Here is an 18,327-nt window from a genome sequence, read left to right on the forward strand (position 1 = left end):
GCAGGAGGAGGTTTTCCGGCAAGAACTGTGGTCTGTGGAGGACCCACACTGAAGCAGTTTGTTCCTGAAGGACTGTACCCTGTGGAAAGAACCCATGCTGCAGCAGTTCTTGAAGAACTGCAGTCTATGGGAAGGACTCGCATTGGAGAAGTTCATGAGGGATTGTATCCCATGGGAGGGACCCCACACTGGAGCAGGAGAACAGCGTGAGGAGGAAAGAGCAGCAGAGACGAGACAAAGTGTTATGAACTGACCACAAAGACACAGTCCCTATCCACCTGTGCTGCTCAGGGTGGGAGGAGGTAGACATCATGAGTGAGTTGAGCCTGGGAAGAAGCTGAAGTGGGAGGAAAGTGGTTTTAGTTTTGTTTTTATTTCTCAATATCCTACTCTCTTATTAACTGGCAATAAATTAAATTAATTTTCCCCAAGTCAAGTTTTGCCTGTGACAGTTATTGCTGAGTGATCTCCCTGTTGTTATCTTGACCCACCAGCGTTTTCATCATATTTTCTCTCACTGTCCTGCTGAAGAAGGGGAGTGCAAGAGTAACTTGGTGGGCACCTGGTGCCAGCCAAGGTCAACCCGCCACACTGACACACAGAGAGAAGGACCGACGTCACTGTCCTCATCACAGTGCCATTCTGCAAGGTGTCATACACGATTGTGACTTCAGAGAGGCAGCAGAGGTGTGGAGGGCAAGGCTGTGAGGTCATGTTTGACGAGTCAATGTCCAAAATCAAACCTCTGAGCCCACTTATAGAAGCTAGGTGTCATCTGAAATTACATCTGCCTCTTGAGGACAAACAAATAGCTGTAGAACAGAAAGGCCATGGGTGGCTAGAGCGTGAGTGGCAAGAGTATATTCTCCCCAAAACTGACAAGGTATATTGAGGTTTTAAAAGAGACCTGCCAAACTGCTGAAATGTCTCTGTCCATCATTCTAGACAGCCAGAGAGACATCTAGATCTACTTTGTAGAGCCACGCTTTGGTCATTATGGGCATAAGACAGACAGTGCTGAGAGCAAAGAAAAGCAATGAGGTGCCCGAAGACAGAGCTGCCCAGCTCTGAACAATGCTTCTGCAAGTTTTAGGGCATGCTTTCCTTCACTGGCCATCCCCACTGGTCAGGCATGTTATGTAGATATCTTCTTCTCCATTTGGGGTCAGCAGTATCACAGGTTGCTCAGATTTTCCTGATTTTTGCAGAGCAGGGGGGCCATGCACCTCTACAGAATGAAGCTGTGAAGATGCCCCATCTCCTGTTGCCTGCAGGCTGGTGCTTCAGCAAGGCCAAAAGCGGCAGAGCACAGGTTTTCTGGGGATGGTTCCTCTCCACAGGGGCACTGGGACTGGAGTCTACTGGAATCCTGGACTCCAGATTCAGCAGCTTTCTATGTGAGCCTGCTAGTGAGGGGCTAATTAATGCTCTCTGGGGGCACACTCCAGATGGAAGGGGAAAGTGAGAGACAGGCAGCCAGACAGGCCAACACTTCAGACATCTGAGCCAGTTGGGCTCTGTGGGCAGAGCTTTCCGCCTGCCGCTTTCCCTAGCGAGTCTTGCCTGCCCTGCAGCGTCACGCCAGGAGAACCCGAGACAGCAAAGCTCTGGTGTCCATGCAGTTCCCTCGTTGCAATGCATTGATCGAAGCTCTCTTAAAGAAAGTGGCCGGGATATCTGAGACACCTATTGATTGCTCCATTGGCTCTCTTCCTGCCCTGATCCTCATTCACTCGGCACTGCCTGAATAACCTGTACTTCGGTGTTAGGGGCTGTCTCCCCAGATCTTAAAGGGCTACATTCAAAGATGTTTGCCTAGCTGCAGCCCATGTAAGGAGGAGAGAAGATGCCTGGTGACCCTCATATGCACTCCCCAAGGGGAGGGCCTAAGTCTCTTCTGCAGGATCAAGCTGAGCGTTTTGAGCGTAAGGCAGAAGCTTGAAGGCATGGTTACCTGTTTTTGCCATCTCTGAATACTGGTGCCTTCTGCCTGAAGAACAGGCTCATGCCACACTCCCAGTGGGCAGGAGGTGGTACGTACATAAAGTATGATGACAATAACCAGGGAAATGTTTCCTCCCTTAATGAGAAGAAATCATGGAGCCCTTAATTAGGTACTAATGGAATATCAAACTCTTCTTCTTCAGAGGAAGGACAGTTTCTTTACCGAGAAATGTCCCTACTAAGTTACCAGCCCAGTGCCAAGGACATCAAGAAGAAACTTGTCAAGAGAAGAACTGGTTTCTAGATCTCACCTTTAACCACAAGACCATTTTTCTCCAAACACTTGGTAATCAAGCAGGGAAAAGAACGTGGCTTAGCAACCTTCTGCCATGGGTGAACCCGAGAAAGAAGAGAGAAGTACACTGAGGCAAAGTAGGAAGGGGAACTATTGAAAGGAAAAAAATCATAGCTCAAGTATCAAGACACATCTTGTCCTAATAAGCACTTGGGGACTGCAGAATAGGCTCTCTGGGGAAACCAAGACATCAGGGCTTTTAAAAAATAGTTAAACCACTAGAAATGTACAGCTGGGAACACTCCTGCCCTGGCAGAGAAACAGGATGGATAAGCTAATAGGATGACAGATCAGAGATGGAAAAGACCAATGAACCTTTTCTAATCCAAAATCCCTTGTCAATCCTGCATTTTTAAGCAAGTCAAACAATTACAGATTTGTTCTTTCCAGAAACTCCTGGCTCCGTGGAGACCAAAGACTGTAAAACCATTTTTCTCCCTTTTTGGATTTTGCTTTGAAAGATGTGTATTGATTGAATTCTGTATACTGATACTTTGGGCTTCCACCAGGCTTCACATAAAGTTAACTAATCGGTCCTCACAATCCTTTAGCAAAGCAAAGCACTATGACCCTTATTTCTCAGCTTGGGAAACTGAGCAAAAGAAAGAAAAAAGAAAAAAAGATGCCTGCCCAACATCACTTTTAGGACACAGGAGTCCTATTTTCAGGTATCTACTGTAGTCTCTTCTGCTCTTCTTGATATTGTCATGTGTTCTTGCATGCCATTGCTATCAATAAATCTTTATACTGCATATTCCACAGCTCTAAATATTATGGGCAGGATCACAGATACACTAACATCAATAGCAAATCGCCCTTCCCCAGTGGCTTTAATGATGCCAAATCAATCCCTATATGAATAACTAAATACACTTCAGCACAAAAGCAGCCTTGGAGTCAAATTTCAGTTTGCCATGAGTAGTATCCCACTGGGTTCAGCAGTTCAGGCACAGCATGGTATGAGTGAACATACATTGCTTTCCAGCCTAACTGTAGTCTGGAAGGAGTTAACTGTTTTCACACAGCTTGGAGGCTAAGCCACAAAACCTTAACATGAGGATGCTCTGGACTGTGTTGAACTCCCAGGACTGGGAGCAGAGGATGCCCTGGCCACACAGGCAGACATGCCAGTGCCAGCTCCTGTGACTCTGCTCCCCCAGCTGCCAGCTCTCTCTGAGAGGCTCAACTGCTTGGATGCAGAGCAGCACAGACACAGGCAGCCACCAAGCTTGGACCCATGCTACCGCTCTGCAAAGTGACTGGAACCATATCAAGGCTTTAAGGTTGTTTTACGGGATTCATATGAGCAGGCTAAAGCACATTACCAACCTGCACTCCCACTAAAGCCAGTGTCACTAGTGTGGATTGGCGTGTGGGTAAGGGGATATATCCCCTCCCAGAACTACCAAATGCAGAGAAATGAGTTTCCAATGGTCCCTCTTTAACTCCAAAAGTAGGTGCCTCCCTCCCAGTGGATCAAGAGCCTCCAAGTCTACCACCTCAACATCTAGGTCAGGGAGGGCCAGACTACACAAGTCTCCATCTCCTCCCCTTGGTAACTACTGTGATCTATCAGGAAGATATTTAAACACAGAAACTACGCAACAATCAAAGAACAGAACAGGGTTTAACAGCTAATCTTCATTTTTAACAACACTGTCTGCCATGAAGTTGCCTCTCAAGAAATGAGAGAGCCCTAGTGAAAAGTAATACATGCTCAAAAGACATTGTACAATTCATCACCAGCTGCTATGATGGTATGACTTGGAAGCAAGCTGTGTGCTGGCATCTTGGCTTCAGCGTACAGGACTTGCGCAGACCACAGCCAGCTGCTGTTCCTTGTAGTTAAACTGAGGGGACCGTGCTCTGCTAGGTACAGCAATGCAGAGGGTTACATGCAACAATTCTCCTTCCTTCCCCCTCCTCCCCTCACTGGCTCTCCCAGAGGGACCCAAGGGAAACAAAGCTTTAAAGTCAATCCATAAGAATGCGTTTAATTGCCACTGAATTCCCTGTGGTTCACCTCGAATGGACAAGGATTGGGGAGGGGCGTGGGGGGAGGAAAAGCAGCACAAGAGAGAAGATGAAAACTGCTCAGAGAGTGCTGAACAGATCAATAGGCTGAGAAAAATGCAGGTTGGACACACAGGGCAGGGGACCCACAGCTCCCAGACAAACCTGTGCTACTCGTCATCTTCTGAAAGTCTCCTGAATGGGGAAAATAAACAGAACTTCATTGCATACTGTGCCATAGCTTTGCATTAACTCCATCCTTCCTTTACGAAGCCCAGCTGACCCAGTCACGATCGTGCAAGAGCCTCTCCTTCCCAACACTGCAAAATGACCTGGGGGGCAAGAAGAGCAACCCCCTCCAGCCTAGGGTTCCTTTGGGAAAGAAAACAGTCTGGCAAGCCAGTTCCCAGTTATTTTTCAAATTTGCAAGTGCTAGAAGTAATATCCTAGCATGAGAGTGCTGAATAGAACCACTCTCCTCTCTGGACTGCCCTCTTGGTCCCTGCCCATCCTGACTCTTTTCCAAAGCCTGTAAAAAGATATCTTTGGAAAGCCAGAGAGGGCAAGCATGTAGTTAGCCTAGGAGATCCTGCAAGGCCTGGAGCCCCAGGTGCTGTTGGGACAGAGAACAATTCTCAGTCTGACTCTGTCTTACCTTCTTTTAGCATCCCCACTTTGAGGCATTTCATGAAGCGACAGGCCTGACAGGACTTGCGCCTCCGTTTCGTGATCTCACATTCATTGGTGGCCGGGCAGCTGTATTCAATATTCCCTGCAATTAAACACAGAGATGGTCACCCAGGAACCACATTCTCCCCGTTGATCCAGGGACAGGCTGTAGTGCCCAGATATTCCCACCACCATCAGTCTGTACGTGCTGTATGTTTGCTCACTCATTTGTACGCCCCCATACTCTGAGACCACAGTGGGCTGATGATGGCTCTTAGAGAGCCCAGCAATACTTTCTAGAACACATTTCAGAAAAAAAGCAATACTGCTCTAAGTATTGAGAGAAACCTGTCCATCCAAGGGGTTGACTGCAATGCTGGGCTTTCAGGCACAGTGTGTCCTCCAGGCACGTCATCATCCCTTGTGCTGCATCCCTTATAACCTGGCCTGTTCCCTAAAGTCCAGGGCTGAGTGTGAGAGCAGTTCAGACACTAGTGGTATTCACTTTGCTGCCAGTCTTGCTCCATGTCATTGGGATGGATGTCACCTGTCCTTTCTTGCCTTGCCTGGGGGACCAGGGAGCTCAGAGATGGCATTTCCTCCTTTGTTTCCTCCTGCCTGCTGGCATACTACAGGTAGCAGAGAAGCAGTAGGTCTGGATTGAGAAAGACGGGTAAGATGTCCTGTAAAATGAACACAGGCTCTCTGTGCAAATCTTTACAGTTTTACTTTATTAGTTCTTGTGCACCTGCCTCTCATCCCTCTGCACAGAGAAAGAACATTTCTTTCCTCATTTCTTTTCATTTATGATCACCTCATAACACTGCCTCTGAGACAAAACAGGGAAAGAAGCACCCCAAATTTATTTCTGGTCACATCATATTTTATCATAAGCCAAGAATGTAATTGAAACATGGATGCGAGGGGCCGATATGAGGATGTAAGTGGAATTATGCTGAATCACAGTGTAATGAAACAATTATTTAGTCCTAGAAGACAAGAAACAGAAATGGCTGTCACCATCCTGCCATTCACTTTAGAGATGTGATGTTTCTGAAGAGGGCTATTTAATGTTTGCTGTGGAGCAGGACTGGAAATCTAAGCTTGACAGTGATGCATTGACAATGACAATAAATTTAAGGCAGTCTAGCTACTGGGTAAATCAGTCAGCTCCAAAAAGGATTTCTAAGCTCTACAGTCAGTTAAGAAGAATGGAAAAGTTGGTTTGGTGGTTTAGAGTAGGAATTTGAAATTCAAGACTTCAATCAGAGCTGTAGGGAGGAGCGCAGGTAAGAGCAGAGAGAATGCACAATGTGGATTTCATATACCATCAGATTAGAAGCAGAGCTCACAGTTTAGTAGCACTGGGGCAAGACTTGACTTTTGTTCCTGCTTCTGTAATGGATTTCTATGTTCTTGTGCAAGATAGTTGTGTCTTTCTTCCTCTAAAGACCAACAATCTGATACATCCCGGTCTCTGGGGGTGGTGATTAGACCTTGGGGCTAACTAAGCAGCTGAAAAGCCCATTGGGAATCTGAGTGGAAAGACAGAGCACAGATTCAAAAGGAAGACAGCACCATCTGATCTATCTCACTATGTTTGGCCCGCGCTGAGTGAAACCCCAGGAGCACACAACCCCCAAAGCCTAAAGGTGCTCTACCTGCTAGTTATAAACCTTCTACCTCTTGCCTCTTGTTTTTTCAGAAACAACTTTCAACTTGCCCCCAAGCCCCAGTCCAGCCACCTCACTCCTCACCATTGCTCATCTGCCCCTAAAATGCAGTTTGTCTGCAGGAGGAGAGTGTGCTGAATAAGTTGCTTCCACTCAGACTGTATTTCGTCATTGTGCAGCACCTGAATTTCAATAGCCAGCAATGTATCAACGTTTTCAGAGAGCTGGAAATTGAGATTCAGGCTTGATCTCAAGGTAATAAACAAACTCCTGCTCTAGACACAGAGCTCCAGCACAATACAGACCCATGAGTACGGAGGCCCTGAACTCATGACCAGATACTTGCACACCAGAAGACAGCAGGAACAAACTTGGAATAAAACTCAAATGCAGTCTTACTTTGGAAGGTTTTGCCTTAGATTCAATGCCCACCTTTCTCACCAAAGCCAAGACCAGAGCTCTGGAAAGATGTACAATTTCATGTTTTGTGGTCCCAAGGCCAAAAATTTGCCCCGTAACACAGAGACACTACGCCAAGGGCACTGAGCCCTTATAGCATAGGCAGTGGCAGCCCTCATCTGGCAAGGTACTTCTACACTGCATTAAGCAGACCCCCCAGCTTCCCCATGCCTCTAGCCCATGGACCCCTTGACAAGCAAAGTACTGGAAATGGTCTACAAAACGTACATCACATCTAAATGTGATAGTGTCAGAGTAGGTGTAGGTACTGGTTACCATATACACACCATATGTACAGCTTGAATAAGCAGTTCTCAAAGGCACTTCTGTACTGGGATCATGACTGTCAAAGGAGCAGAGCCAGAGGAGGATGGGCACTGGGCAAGCTCCCCTTCCTGGACAGCAAAGCAGTGGCCACCATTTAGTGCAGCAGCCATGTAGTCTGCTGGTAAGCAGAGGTGAAAGAACATGCCCAGCACTTGTGGGACATCCCATTCAGCCTGTTTATTGCCTTCACATTGAACGTGCCCCTCCCACACGCTGTGCCCAGTCTAAAGGAAGAAAGCACTAGTAGCTGTGTCTTACAGCCCTCTCTACAGGCACAAATGCTAGAGCTGAGGCCCACTGTACCCTCTTCACACAAGACAATGTTGCCCAAGTAAACAGAGTTTTATATCAGGCCCCAAAACATGCTCTGTGCCCCGTGGATTGAGAGCTACAACTGGGGTCAATACCTACCATTATTACAGGAAACAGGGACATCACCAGGGAAGGCACAATCAGCATTACCCAGGCAGAATTCATCCAAGAATAACTATCGTCTCCAAAACTTTAACAAAGTTCTCTGACTTTTTTTTTTTTTTTTTTTTTTTTTTTTGTGTATGTCTCAATTTCTTTTATGGGCCCTGGGGCTGGCTGCCAGCACAGTGAAGCTGCTCACAGCTCCCTGTAATTTCTGTAAGTGCCCTGTGATAAAGTGATGAGATTAACTCATCGAAATTCCAGCAGCCTCCCAGCGGCTGGCGGTCACACCACCAGCCTGGCTGCCGGAGCAGTGGGCTCGGAGAGCTTCCTCTTCACTGCAGCAGCTAGGGGTGCTGCAAGGCCCTGCAGAAGAGCACCAGCACACAAGGGTGCACATGGACAAGTCTGTATGCAAGTATAAAATCAGAGTCATGTCTCTGTGTGTCGTGAATTGTAGATTATGTGACCCAGAAGGAAAGGGCTGAAAATGGGATAATCTAACAAACAAGGCCTTGCTTTGAACCGCTGCTTATTAGAAGAGATTTCCTTGACTTCAACGATATTTACATTTGATCTGAAAAAACTGCTAGGACCTTGCTGATGCCACAGCACAAGACTTACCTAAAAAATGGCTTCAAAAAAATCAAATGGTGGGTGACCAGATCAGAGTTTGGATGTCCTAAGCCTTCATGTGTTGCCTTGGAGGGCAAATCACTTCCTCTCTGTGTCCTAGTTTGCTCGTCTGCAAGATGAAATGAGCACCAAACCTACCTTCTGAGGAGATTGTGAGTCTTGATTCACTACGTTTAACTGTACTTTAAAGCCTTCATATGAGAGATGCTAAGAAACAGCCAAGGACTATTAAAGTGATAGATCATGGGTTTTATTCCGGAGAACCGCAAAACTACCCTATTTTCTGTAAAATTAGAACTTCGACTGTTAAACAGTTTGGAACATAATTTCCAGTGCACACATAATAGGAGCACCCGAAAACTGCACACCAGAGCTTGGTCATTCAAGAGACGCCATAGTCACCATACCCTTCCTGTAAGGGGAGGGACTGGGAAGAGGAGAATGTCTCCCTGGGCTTAAGGAGCACAGTAAAGTCCCACCTAGATCCTGGGAAAAACCCAGATTCAGACATATCTGCTATTAAGTTCCAAATTCCATTCATTCAAGTCATGTCTTTCACCCTAGTGATTTGACACAGCATGCTGCAGTTGTGACCAATGGTGTGCTGCCACTCTCTGCTAGCCCCCTGGGGCCAGAGGGCTGAGAGCAGGAATTCTCAGGGAAATCCATCTCCTAGGTGCCTCAGCTCATACATTTGCTTCCTTTTATCCCAATTTTTGTAATAATTGTTACACTGCCCTGGTGGGCTTTGATTTTGTGTGGGGTTTTTTTGTTGTTGGTGGTGGGGTTTGGGTTTTGTTTGTTTTACAAGAGCTGCTTGCAAAATACCATGGACTTAGGAAGGTTCCATCAAGCAGACAGCATAATGCCTCCATAGTACAGCTATTCTGCATGACTGGCACAGTCTGGAGGAGAAAGCAACCTGACTTTTCAACAAGGCACTAGGCTCTGATGACACTTTCATTTCAGTACCCACAAGCTTTTGTCCTGAATGCTTTTCATCTCTGATTCTGAAGGTAAACAGATCATTTGGGTGTCTCAGTGAAAAGGGACCTGAAAACTGTAAAAAGGCCTTTGGTGAGTGAAGTGCCAGACCAGTTCCTCTGCCCTCAGCAGGCACCAGGACAGGGAACACTGATGGAGTGGATTCTCTATTACCTTCCACTTAATTAGCCCTTCTAACTGAGGCATCATAGCTTGAGTCCTGGTATGAGGAGAGGTACTTGGTGAAAATCAGAGGAAAATCTCTCCAATGATCCGTGTGAGGTAAGAGGGGTTATTCTGCCTTTGGAAAAGCAGGCGAGATAAGCCCTAGTGCGTGGATTAACCGCAGTTTTACTTCATGTGGCTTATACAATAAGAAAAACAGAAATGTGAGGACCAAGGCTTCAGGACTCTTGATGCTATGAGAGGAAAAGAGGGTAGCTATAGGTATAACACCAGCAGTGTTTGCCTCCTCAGGGTGGCACACCTGGCTTCTGCTCCATGAAAGAGGACTTGGGACATTTTGCACAACCTCACTCAAATCAGCTTCCTGCTTGCACGAAGATGGGCCCTGGGGCTCCCTATGGGCATCAAGTTTGTCTGTAGGGTTTCTGACACACAAATACTTCACTAAGTTCCACAGAAAGGTCCTTCTGCACAGACTTCTCTGTACAGATGCCCTGAGGCAAAAAGAAAACACAAGACTAATACAGTTGAGTTGCACTGGAGATGGTTTTCTGAATCCAAGTGCTACAGCTGTGAATAGTAACCAGCACTCAGGCACTAGATCCAGGGATTATTGAACTTTCCCTGATTAAGCTTCAAAAGTTGTTGGAAAGCTCAGAACATGTCCTATTTTTTGGCTGTGAAGTCCCATCCGAAAAGTAGCAGGCACATTTCTGAGAAGGACAGAAGGATAGGACAGTGCCTGGCTGCCATGGTCACTGCTGTAGGGACACAAAACCTCCCTTCTGCATCTCACAGGTCCTTTGCTCATCCCGTGGATGGTAATGCTTTTCTGCTCAGGAAAATTAGCAAACTCTCTCAACTGCTCCTCCCTTCCCAGGAGCCACTTTAACCACCGTAATGACAACCAGGAAGCCCTAGAAGACTACAGGTTTTGTTACAAGCCTGTTATAAATCCCTATACGTCTTCTGAGCTGTGTTATCCACATTTTAAGCCCCTTATTGGTGTAAGGGCATCCAGCACAGCAGTTGTGTTGCTACACTCACTGAATTTAAAGCTTGCAAGAGTCAAGCAGGGAAACCACAGATGCAGGCATTTTGCCTGATACACAACCTGCCTATTCAGAAGATGATGGTAAATGTGTCTCTTCTCTCCGACTCTCCAATAATCAGTTCTCCTCAATATCACTGCTTGCAAGTCCTGTGTATCAGGTATGTATTCCAAGCACACAATGAGATGATTCACAAAGATCAGGAAAGAAATCTTAATTCAGATATTTTTTTGCTGAGTTTTAAGCTTTTATTTTATATTAATGGGTCATTTTAGAAATAGCCTTAATTTTCACCATTTGAAGATGAAAAATAGATGAAGGGTAGTCATAGTCTTGAATATGTTGAATAACAAAGGATTCATAAGGTTACATAGCACTGTTATTTGTTAATACTCAAAACAGGCAACACTACCTACCAGTTGTAACAACTGATGAACAAAAGATAATGACAATGTATTTGGTTGATACGGAATGCTCTGTCTACTGAACTAGATATTAAAAGAAGGAATAGAGTAGAGTTAAATTAAAAATTTGTATCCCATAAGAAATCCAGCATTTCCCTTTGTCCTAAATCTGGATGAAAGGATTAGTTAGGATTTCCATGGAATACAAATTAAAAAAAAATTCATTCAGAAACATCCAAAACTCATTATCTTTCATTCATGTAACAGACCCATTCCATTGCATTCAACTAATACAAATTTCTTGGTTTCGAATCCGATGTCTCTTAGGCACCAATAGCAGCCCATTTCAACATGCTTGAAACTCAAATTCTCTCCCATCTTTGCACCTTCCACAATATTCACGAAGTCAGGTGATGCCCATGGCAGATGTTTTTATGGAAGACACTTGCATCATGGAGGTAAATGCAAACTGCCACTAGAATATAACGGAGATCCAAAGCATAGTTCCCACAAAGCAATACAATGATAGAGAAATACGGTTAAAATTTTGTCAGACAGCCTGTCAGCTGACCAAAAATCTTCAAATGTTCAGAATTTCTGACTCTGCCGCAAAGCATGGTAAGTCCAACACTGGGGTTCAAAATAACATGTTCAGAGAGAAAGGTCTGCAGCACAGTGGCTTGTGCTGTCATCTCAGGTTTTCGCCTTTTCATCTCAAACATTGCCAGCACTGCAAAGTGGAAATGACACAGAGGTTTCCAGGCCTTGATCCTTGTCTTGGGCCATGTAACACAACATGAGAGAGGTTACAGGTGTGACTAGCCCCATAACCTGTGGGACAAGTTAGGATGTATTGTGTGATCCTGGCTTAGTTCAGCAAAACCAGACACTCCAGTTCAGCTTGAAGTGAATCAATGGTTTGGGTTCTTCTGACTTTTTTTCTCCTATCATCAAAATTCTCCTCAGGGAAATCTGACTTGGTAATAAATCTGCTTTTCTTTGGAAAAATCCCACTGATGGAAAATTCCCACATAGCAACAGTAGTGACTTCAGAGATAACAAGCCATGTTCATGCTGGCTTTCAGCCTATCTTCTCCCCATCCTTTGAAAAGCAACAGCCCTCATGCTGTCTAGGACAGCCTGGCCTCACCTGGCTAAGGGGGAAAGTGAGTTGCAGAGCTGTCAGGCTCAAAAAAAGGTCTGCAGCTGGGGTGTCCATTCTTCCCACTGATGTAGCAGCAGCAGGGGGAGTGGAGAAGCTATTGCAAGATCCTCCTACCTCAAGACATGCAGGTTTTACATGAGCTAATGCAGCTAAAACAACCAATAGGCAGTTTGGGGTCATTTGTAGCAGGGGAAGGTGTTAGTTGGAGGGGGGACTTAGCGTGAAGCTCTGCTTCATGATCAGGGGTATCTAGATAGGGTCACGGTAGTCTAACCTACCAGAGCAGATTTAAGCCTATTTTATAGCAGCATGGACACCTATTACTTAATAAAGTTATCAAATGTAGGGCCAGCAGATTTAAGTACTCTCATAACAGTAATTTGTTTTTAATCTTTCCATACTCAAGCACAGAGAATTGAAGTGGCTGGTCCGAGACCATAAAAGTCTGATGATGAACTTACCTACTGCATCTCCTGAGCACCTGGGAAATCCTGGGGTCCTAACTCTATCTCTGTGCTTAAACCATTGAGTCAACACCATTCCTAGATATCAGAATCATGGCAAGTCTTTTGATACTAGCAGGGAATGCAATTGTATAACATACACATCTGTATGGTGTCTGCTCACCCTACATCAATGTTAGGCAGCCCGGATGAAGATTTTCCCACTTCTTCAGTCAGATGCTTAATACATCTACTGAATATAATAGAGTTGCAGGATGAACTCCTTTTGGAAATGCTTTTGCCACTTGCCATCTCTTCTATGTGATCCTTAAACCCTTTTCCCCTGCATACCCAGGGCTGTGCTTGGATATTGTGCACACTGCAGCAGAGCCCTGGAAACCGTGTATTTTCTTGACTCAACCAAACTCTGCAGCCCTATTTGCTGCCCACCTCCCTGAGCTCAGCCTTCAGCTCCATAGCTGAAATTGCTGACCCTTGGGCACAGCACACTCAGCTCTTCCACTCTTGGGAATAAAAGCATTTTGGTACCTCAGTCACCAGCCCAAGCTGATGACAGGGTGAGTGAAATCTCCACTTATTCCTTTCCCCCATCTGTTACATGTTAACAGGCAATCAATTAGGGAACCACAGGGAGAATATGGCTATGCTGGGGAGAGGGGGCTGGAGGGAAGCGCTCTCCCTTCCTGGTATTAAGTTAGCTGACATATCACCCAGGCCAATACAGGCTCTAGCTACTACTGCCCTACATCATTTTCTTTTGATTTTCTCTGAAAACTCTTCAAAAGTTCCTAGGTTTCTTGCTCTCTCTCCAGGTTAGGCCTCTCTTCTGCTTTGGCACAGAGGTGCTCCAGTATTGCTCCCGTGACAGGTTAGAGTTTTAGTCTCTTCCTATATAAGGAGCCCCTAGGGCTTTGCTTCAGAGTACTACCCTGTGCCTCCTTTAGCACCTGAATGTGCCAGTAAAAACCACTGGGAATGGGTCCAAGCGCTGGAGGAGGGACAGAGTCAGTGCTGACAGTCAGAAGTGCAAGTAAAAGTTCACATTCAATCACAGGAGATTCAGCAATGACAAATCACAGAAACCCTGCCAGGGACAGGCCAATGCCCTAGAGGCGGCGATGCCTTCCACATGGCATAATAAAAGAGGAAGAGTCAGTGGGGCAATACAGAGTGATTATTTCCACAGCTGGATAATAGTAAGGAGAGACATCTAGAGTCTAAGAAATTAAGCTAGAAATAGTGAATTCTGCAGAGACTTGGGTGGAACTGCACCTTGTACTGCTCTGTCCACTTCAGAGTTGAACATCCCCAGTGACAGTGTGTAATCAGGCCTATCCGATGAACATAAATAAAACAAGTGCTCTCCCCACATGTGCATTTCTTTCATTTCACAGGAGACAAGGAACTGTTGGTGTGCTGGACTGACCCCAGTCAATAGGGGTATTGGCATAGGTATATGTACATATACACATATATGTATAGGTACACACACAGCTGCTTGCTCACTGGACACCTGTCTCCACTCAACCCATCATAATTGGGTAAACTCAATACACTTATCACTGGAAGAAGAATGATCCTGTCCTTTTTCCAATTAGAGAGTGTAGGAAATAAAGGGAATATCTGTACATCAAGGTATGTTTGCTCACACAGGCCCTGCTTGTGTAAGTACACCCAAACACTCATGGATATTGGAGCTTGCCTGGATGAACTACCACTTTTGGCTATACTGTTCTACCTGCATGTGTGCACACCTGCAGTAGGACACAGCCATACACCTCATATGTGAGTTGTATATGCAGGAGCAATGCACTGAAATTCATTACACATACATGCACTCAGGTTTTCAAAATCACCTGAGGAATTTCTCATCCCTAGTAAGACCGACAAAAATTGGGTATCTCCATCTCCTTCAGTGCCTAAATTTTTTATCTTCAAAGAAGTTGCACCTTAATGAAAAGGGTTGGTGAAACCAGAAAAAGAGGAACACAGGATTGACTCTCATTCAAGTGCTCTGTCCAGCCTTGTGGTGAGGTCCGTATGGAGTCCATGGCCACAAATTAAGACTGGCAGGACAGAGTGAGAACCTCTCTACTCCTGTAATGCTGCAGCTTTCACCTCAAGGTGCAGACATCTCTAAAGAGATACCGTCTCTATGCAGGGGGAGCCACTCTTCAAATGGGCCTTAAAAACAGGAGTGAAAAGCATTTCCTTTCCAGGCCTCACTCCACTAGCAGCCACATTATCAGGGTATCGGTCCCACCAGAAGAGGCAGGAAGATCACCAGGCCAGACATCCAGATCTAGTAGCCAGCCAGGCTAGGAACTTGGCAAAGAAAGTTTCCTACCGCCACAAAGCCTAACTTCATGTCCAGGTTGATTTGGAAGGACCAGAGCTGAGCAGCAGGAGAGAGGAAGCATAAAAAGGATGGAGGGTTAGGTGCATTACATTCACCCTCCCTTTCCCCCTTTTATATGACACGGAAACACTGCAGTCTCAGTCTGGGGCCGCCTCCCTTTTTTACTATGGAGTGAATGTCTCAGTTTCCCTCCCTTCCCACCATACCTTGAATAGTCCTCTTGAAGAAGGCTTTGCACGCCTCACAGGAAGCCACGCCGTAGTGGTACCCAGAAGCAATGTCCCCGCACACCAGGCACAGCCGCTTGGGGATTGCATTGAGCATGTACTCGCACTTGGTGGGCGAGTCCTCCATGATGGCGCTGGCGCAGTCATCGTAACGCTTACGGCAGGACCCACCGCCAATCCCCGTGCCATTGAACATGGGTGGAGAGTCTAGGCCATTGGGGTGGCCACCCATGGTGATGCCGTAGCCACCGCTAGCGTCGGAGGAGCCACTCGGGCTGTGGTGACTGATGGCGTCGATGCCAGAAGATGGGCTGGAGGGCTCGGTCTTGATGAAGGACCCACAGCTGGAGGAGAGGTGCCGCTCCTCCGTGGCCATTCTGCCGAGCAGCCTGCAGGGAGAGAGCAAAGGCACTCAGCACCCTCCTGGCCAAACCCAGCTCCAGGTTGGTCAAAAAAGAGCCCTCCTTTTCCCACCTCAGTGCAACTCCAGTTGGCTCAGGCAGTTCAACCCCACCCAGGTCCTTCTTGTCCAGAAATATCAGCACAACTCACTAAGAATAGCCCGCCTACTCCCCACAAACTCACACTAGAATAAAGACAAAGCTATTTGTGTAGATCATCATTGCAGGCTGTTCACAGGCTGCAGTGCTGGGAAGGGACATCAGTGCTGATGAGGCACAATCTACCAAGAGCACAATCTACCCCTGGAACAGAAGGAAGAAATAAGCCTGTCTGTGGCAGGCCAGGTGAAAAAGATGTTTGGTTAGTTCAGGATGTGCAGTTCACTAGCAGACCCTGCAGAAAGGACCTGCTCAGATTGGATTTTCATTTATAATAGAGGTCTTTGATTAAGCTTCATGTTGGATTCCTCCTCCCGCCCCTACTTCACTATCCTCACTAAAATGGGAGCTTAGAAAGTGAAGGAAAATCATCTGATCAAAAGTTTCCTCCAGCTTAATCTTAAATCTTAATCTTTCTTTTATTTACTAGTACACGGCTTTTTCATGGAGAGGCTTCTCTCAAATTCCTCCTACTTAGAGACAGGGTTATGCTCTTAGGTATATGGAAAAGACTGCATCTTCACCAAACTTGCAAGCTCTTCTTATTTATTTTAGTCACAGATAGTCTTACTCCTTGTATAAATATTCAGTCTTTTTTTAGAACACTGCTAATTTTTATGATCTCTTACAGCAATGAGTTCCAGGGATTACTTGTGTGGTGTATCAACAAACAAACAAAATCTTATTTTTATTTGCCTATACTTTATCTGCAGCCTTTCAGGCTTCCTGAACATTTCCTGACTCTCCTTCTCATGAAATGTACTTTTGCCATGTCTCCTCATTCAGCTCTTTACTATCTATATAATTGTTCTTCACACAGAAGTTTTTGCAGACCTCTTATCTGCTTCATCATCCATCTCTGAACTTCCTCTAGTCTGGCTATTTCTGTTCAGTCCAGAACAGAGTTCAATGAGCCAGCTCCTCAGCAGCATGAAATTGGCACTGCTCCATCACTTCTCCAGCTGAAGGTCTGGACAGTAGTCAAGACAAAGGCACACCATCAATTACCTACTGACGTTACCATATTTTCAATGTTATTTTCAGCCTATCTATTATATAACTCCTTAAATTGCTTGCTTTTCTTCTCTTTAAATTAAAATCTGAATGGTTACCATTCCTTCAACAGAGAGTATCAGCAAGTTACTTATCGCAATCCTCAGATCTTTCCCTGAGTTGCTACAGTTAATTTAGAATCCATTAAGATGTATGAAATATCAAATTAATGCCTTCTGGTGTGCCATGTTTTGCAACAGTCAACAGTGTATTTCATCTACCATTGTGCTGTCCATGTACACAGCTTTATTAGGATCCTCTAGAGTTCTTCAGTCTTCCTTGATAATTTGATGTCATCTGCAGAGTCTCATTGTTCACCCAGTACCCAGATCATTAACACATGGATCAAACACTGTAACAGTGAACTTTGTGGGTGATTCCTGTTAACCTTTATCATGCTGAAAATTTACTTCTTTCTTTTCTGAGTAGGGTATGTCTACCCTTTCTTTTCTGTCTCAGACACTTTTAAATTGATAATAGTATTAACCTGAGAGGCTAAATTTTCCCTTCAGCAAGATAATTTGTAAAGGTTTTTAAGAAAACCTAAATACATGCATTTTCCTGATGACACGTCCAAATAATTCTGATTGACTGGAGATGCTTGACTTTTCCTCTTGGAAGCTCTACTGGTTTAAAGTTACCACAGCATGGTCATGTGGGTAATTTCTATTTCTATTTCAGTTTCAACCTATTTCCCCGGTATTTGTGGCAACTTCTTCTGGCAAGAGGTTAAACCCGTAGGGGACAGGACAAAACATTCTGTGATACAGCAAGGCTGGAGCGCACACGTATATATATCACACCTGTGTGTCTGTTGATATGAATGTACATGTTTGATATGCAGCAACTTCACAGTCCTGCCTCCTTATGAGCTCATTTGACCCAAGTATCTCCTAATTTTCCCTTCTCTGTTTCATCCTCAATGTTTGACCTCATCTCCTATCTCTGGGATCGATCCGTGAAGTTTGTTACTTGGCAAGACTGATGACCTTGAGAGTATGGGCAGGCATCTCACGTTCCTCAGCTGCTTTGCCTTGTGTTACTTGAGAGGAATCTAGAGTTTGGTCCCTCTCAGAGAGATCATGATGAGTTGATGAATGCCCATGCTTTGCCCAGAGAGTCACACTGGACTAAGAGCAGTTACAGGAATAATTGCTGCAGGTGCATTCATCTTTAAACCCGCAGGGCAAGTAGACAGATTGGAGATCTCCTGGTGTAATGCCAGCTGACTGTGTGGAGGAAGATGAAGCTTTGCTAGCTGAGACCAGATCTTAGCACCCCACAGTAAAGCTGAAAGCTGCTGTGCGGGCCAGATTCTGGAACCTTTCCCTATCCGAGAAGCGTGTTTGTAGTAGAAATCTGAAGATCATTGGGCACAGTAAC

General features: G+C 45.5%; 1 protein-coding gene across 4 annotated transcripts in view; it reads right to left on the reverse strand.

Moving 5' to 3' along the window:
• Nucleotides 1–18,327, reverse strand: part of ESRRB (estrogen related receptor beta) — a 100,353-nt gene that overhangs the window by 23,430 nt on the left and 58,596 nt on the right. For 2 of the 4 annotated variants that reach the window (XM_086462066.1, XM_086462065.1), the window contains exons 2-3: nt 15,311–15,720; nt 4,968–5,084 (exon numbers count right to left, since the gene is read on the reverse strand). In XM_086462066.1, the coding sequence (XP_086318192.1) occupies nt 4,968–5,084; nt 15,311–15,707 (514 nt within the window). In that variant the 5' untranslated portion in view covers nt 15,708–15,720. Of the gene's footprint in view, nt 1–4,967; nt 5,085–15,310; nt 15,721–18,327 lie in introns of those variants that run through there. The other 2 variants (XM_009945927.1, XM_009945926.1) reach the window with 2 other exon arrangements.

This window comes from Leptosomus discolor, chromosome 3 (genome assembly GCF_034619465.1).
Source record: "Leptosomus discolor isolate bLepDis1 chromosome 3, bLepDis1.hap2, whole genome shotgun sequence".
NCBI lineage: Eukaryota > Metazoa > Chordata > Aves > Leptosomiformes > Leptosomidae > Leptosomus > Leptosomus discolor.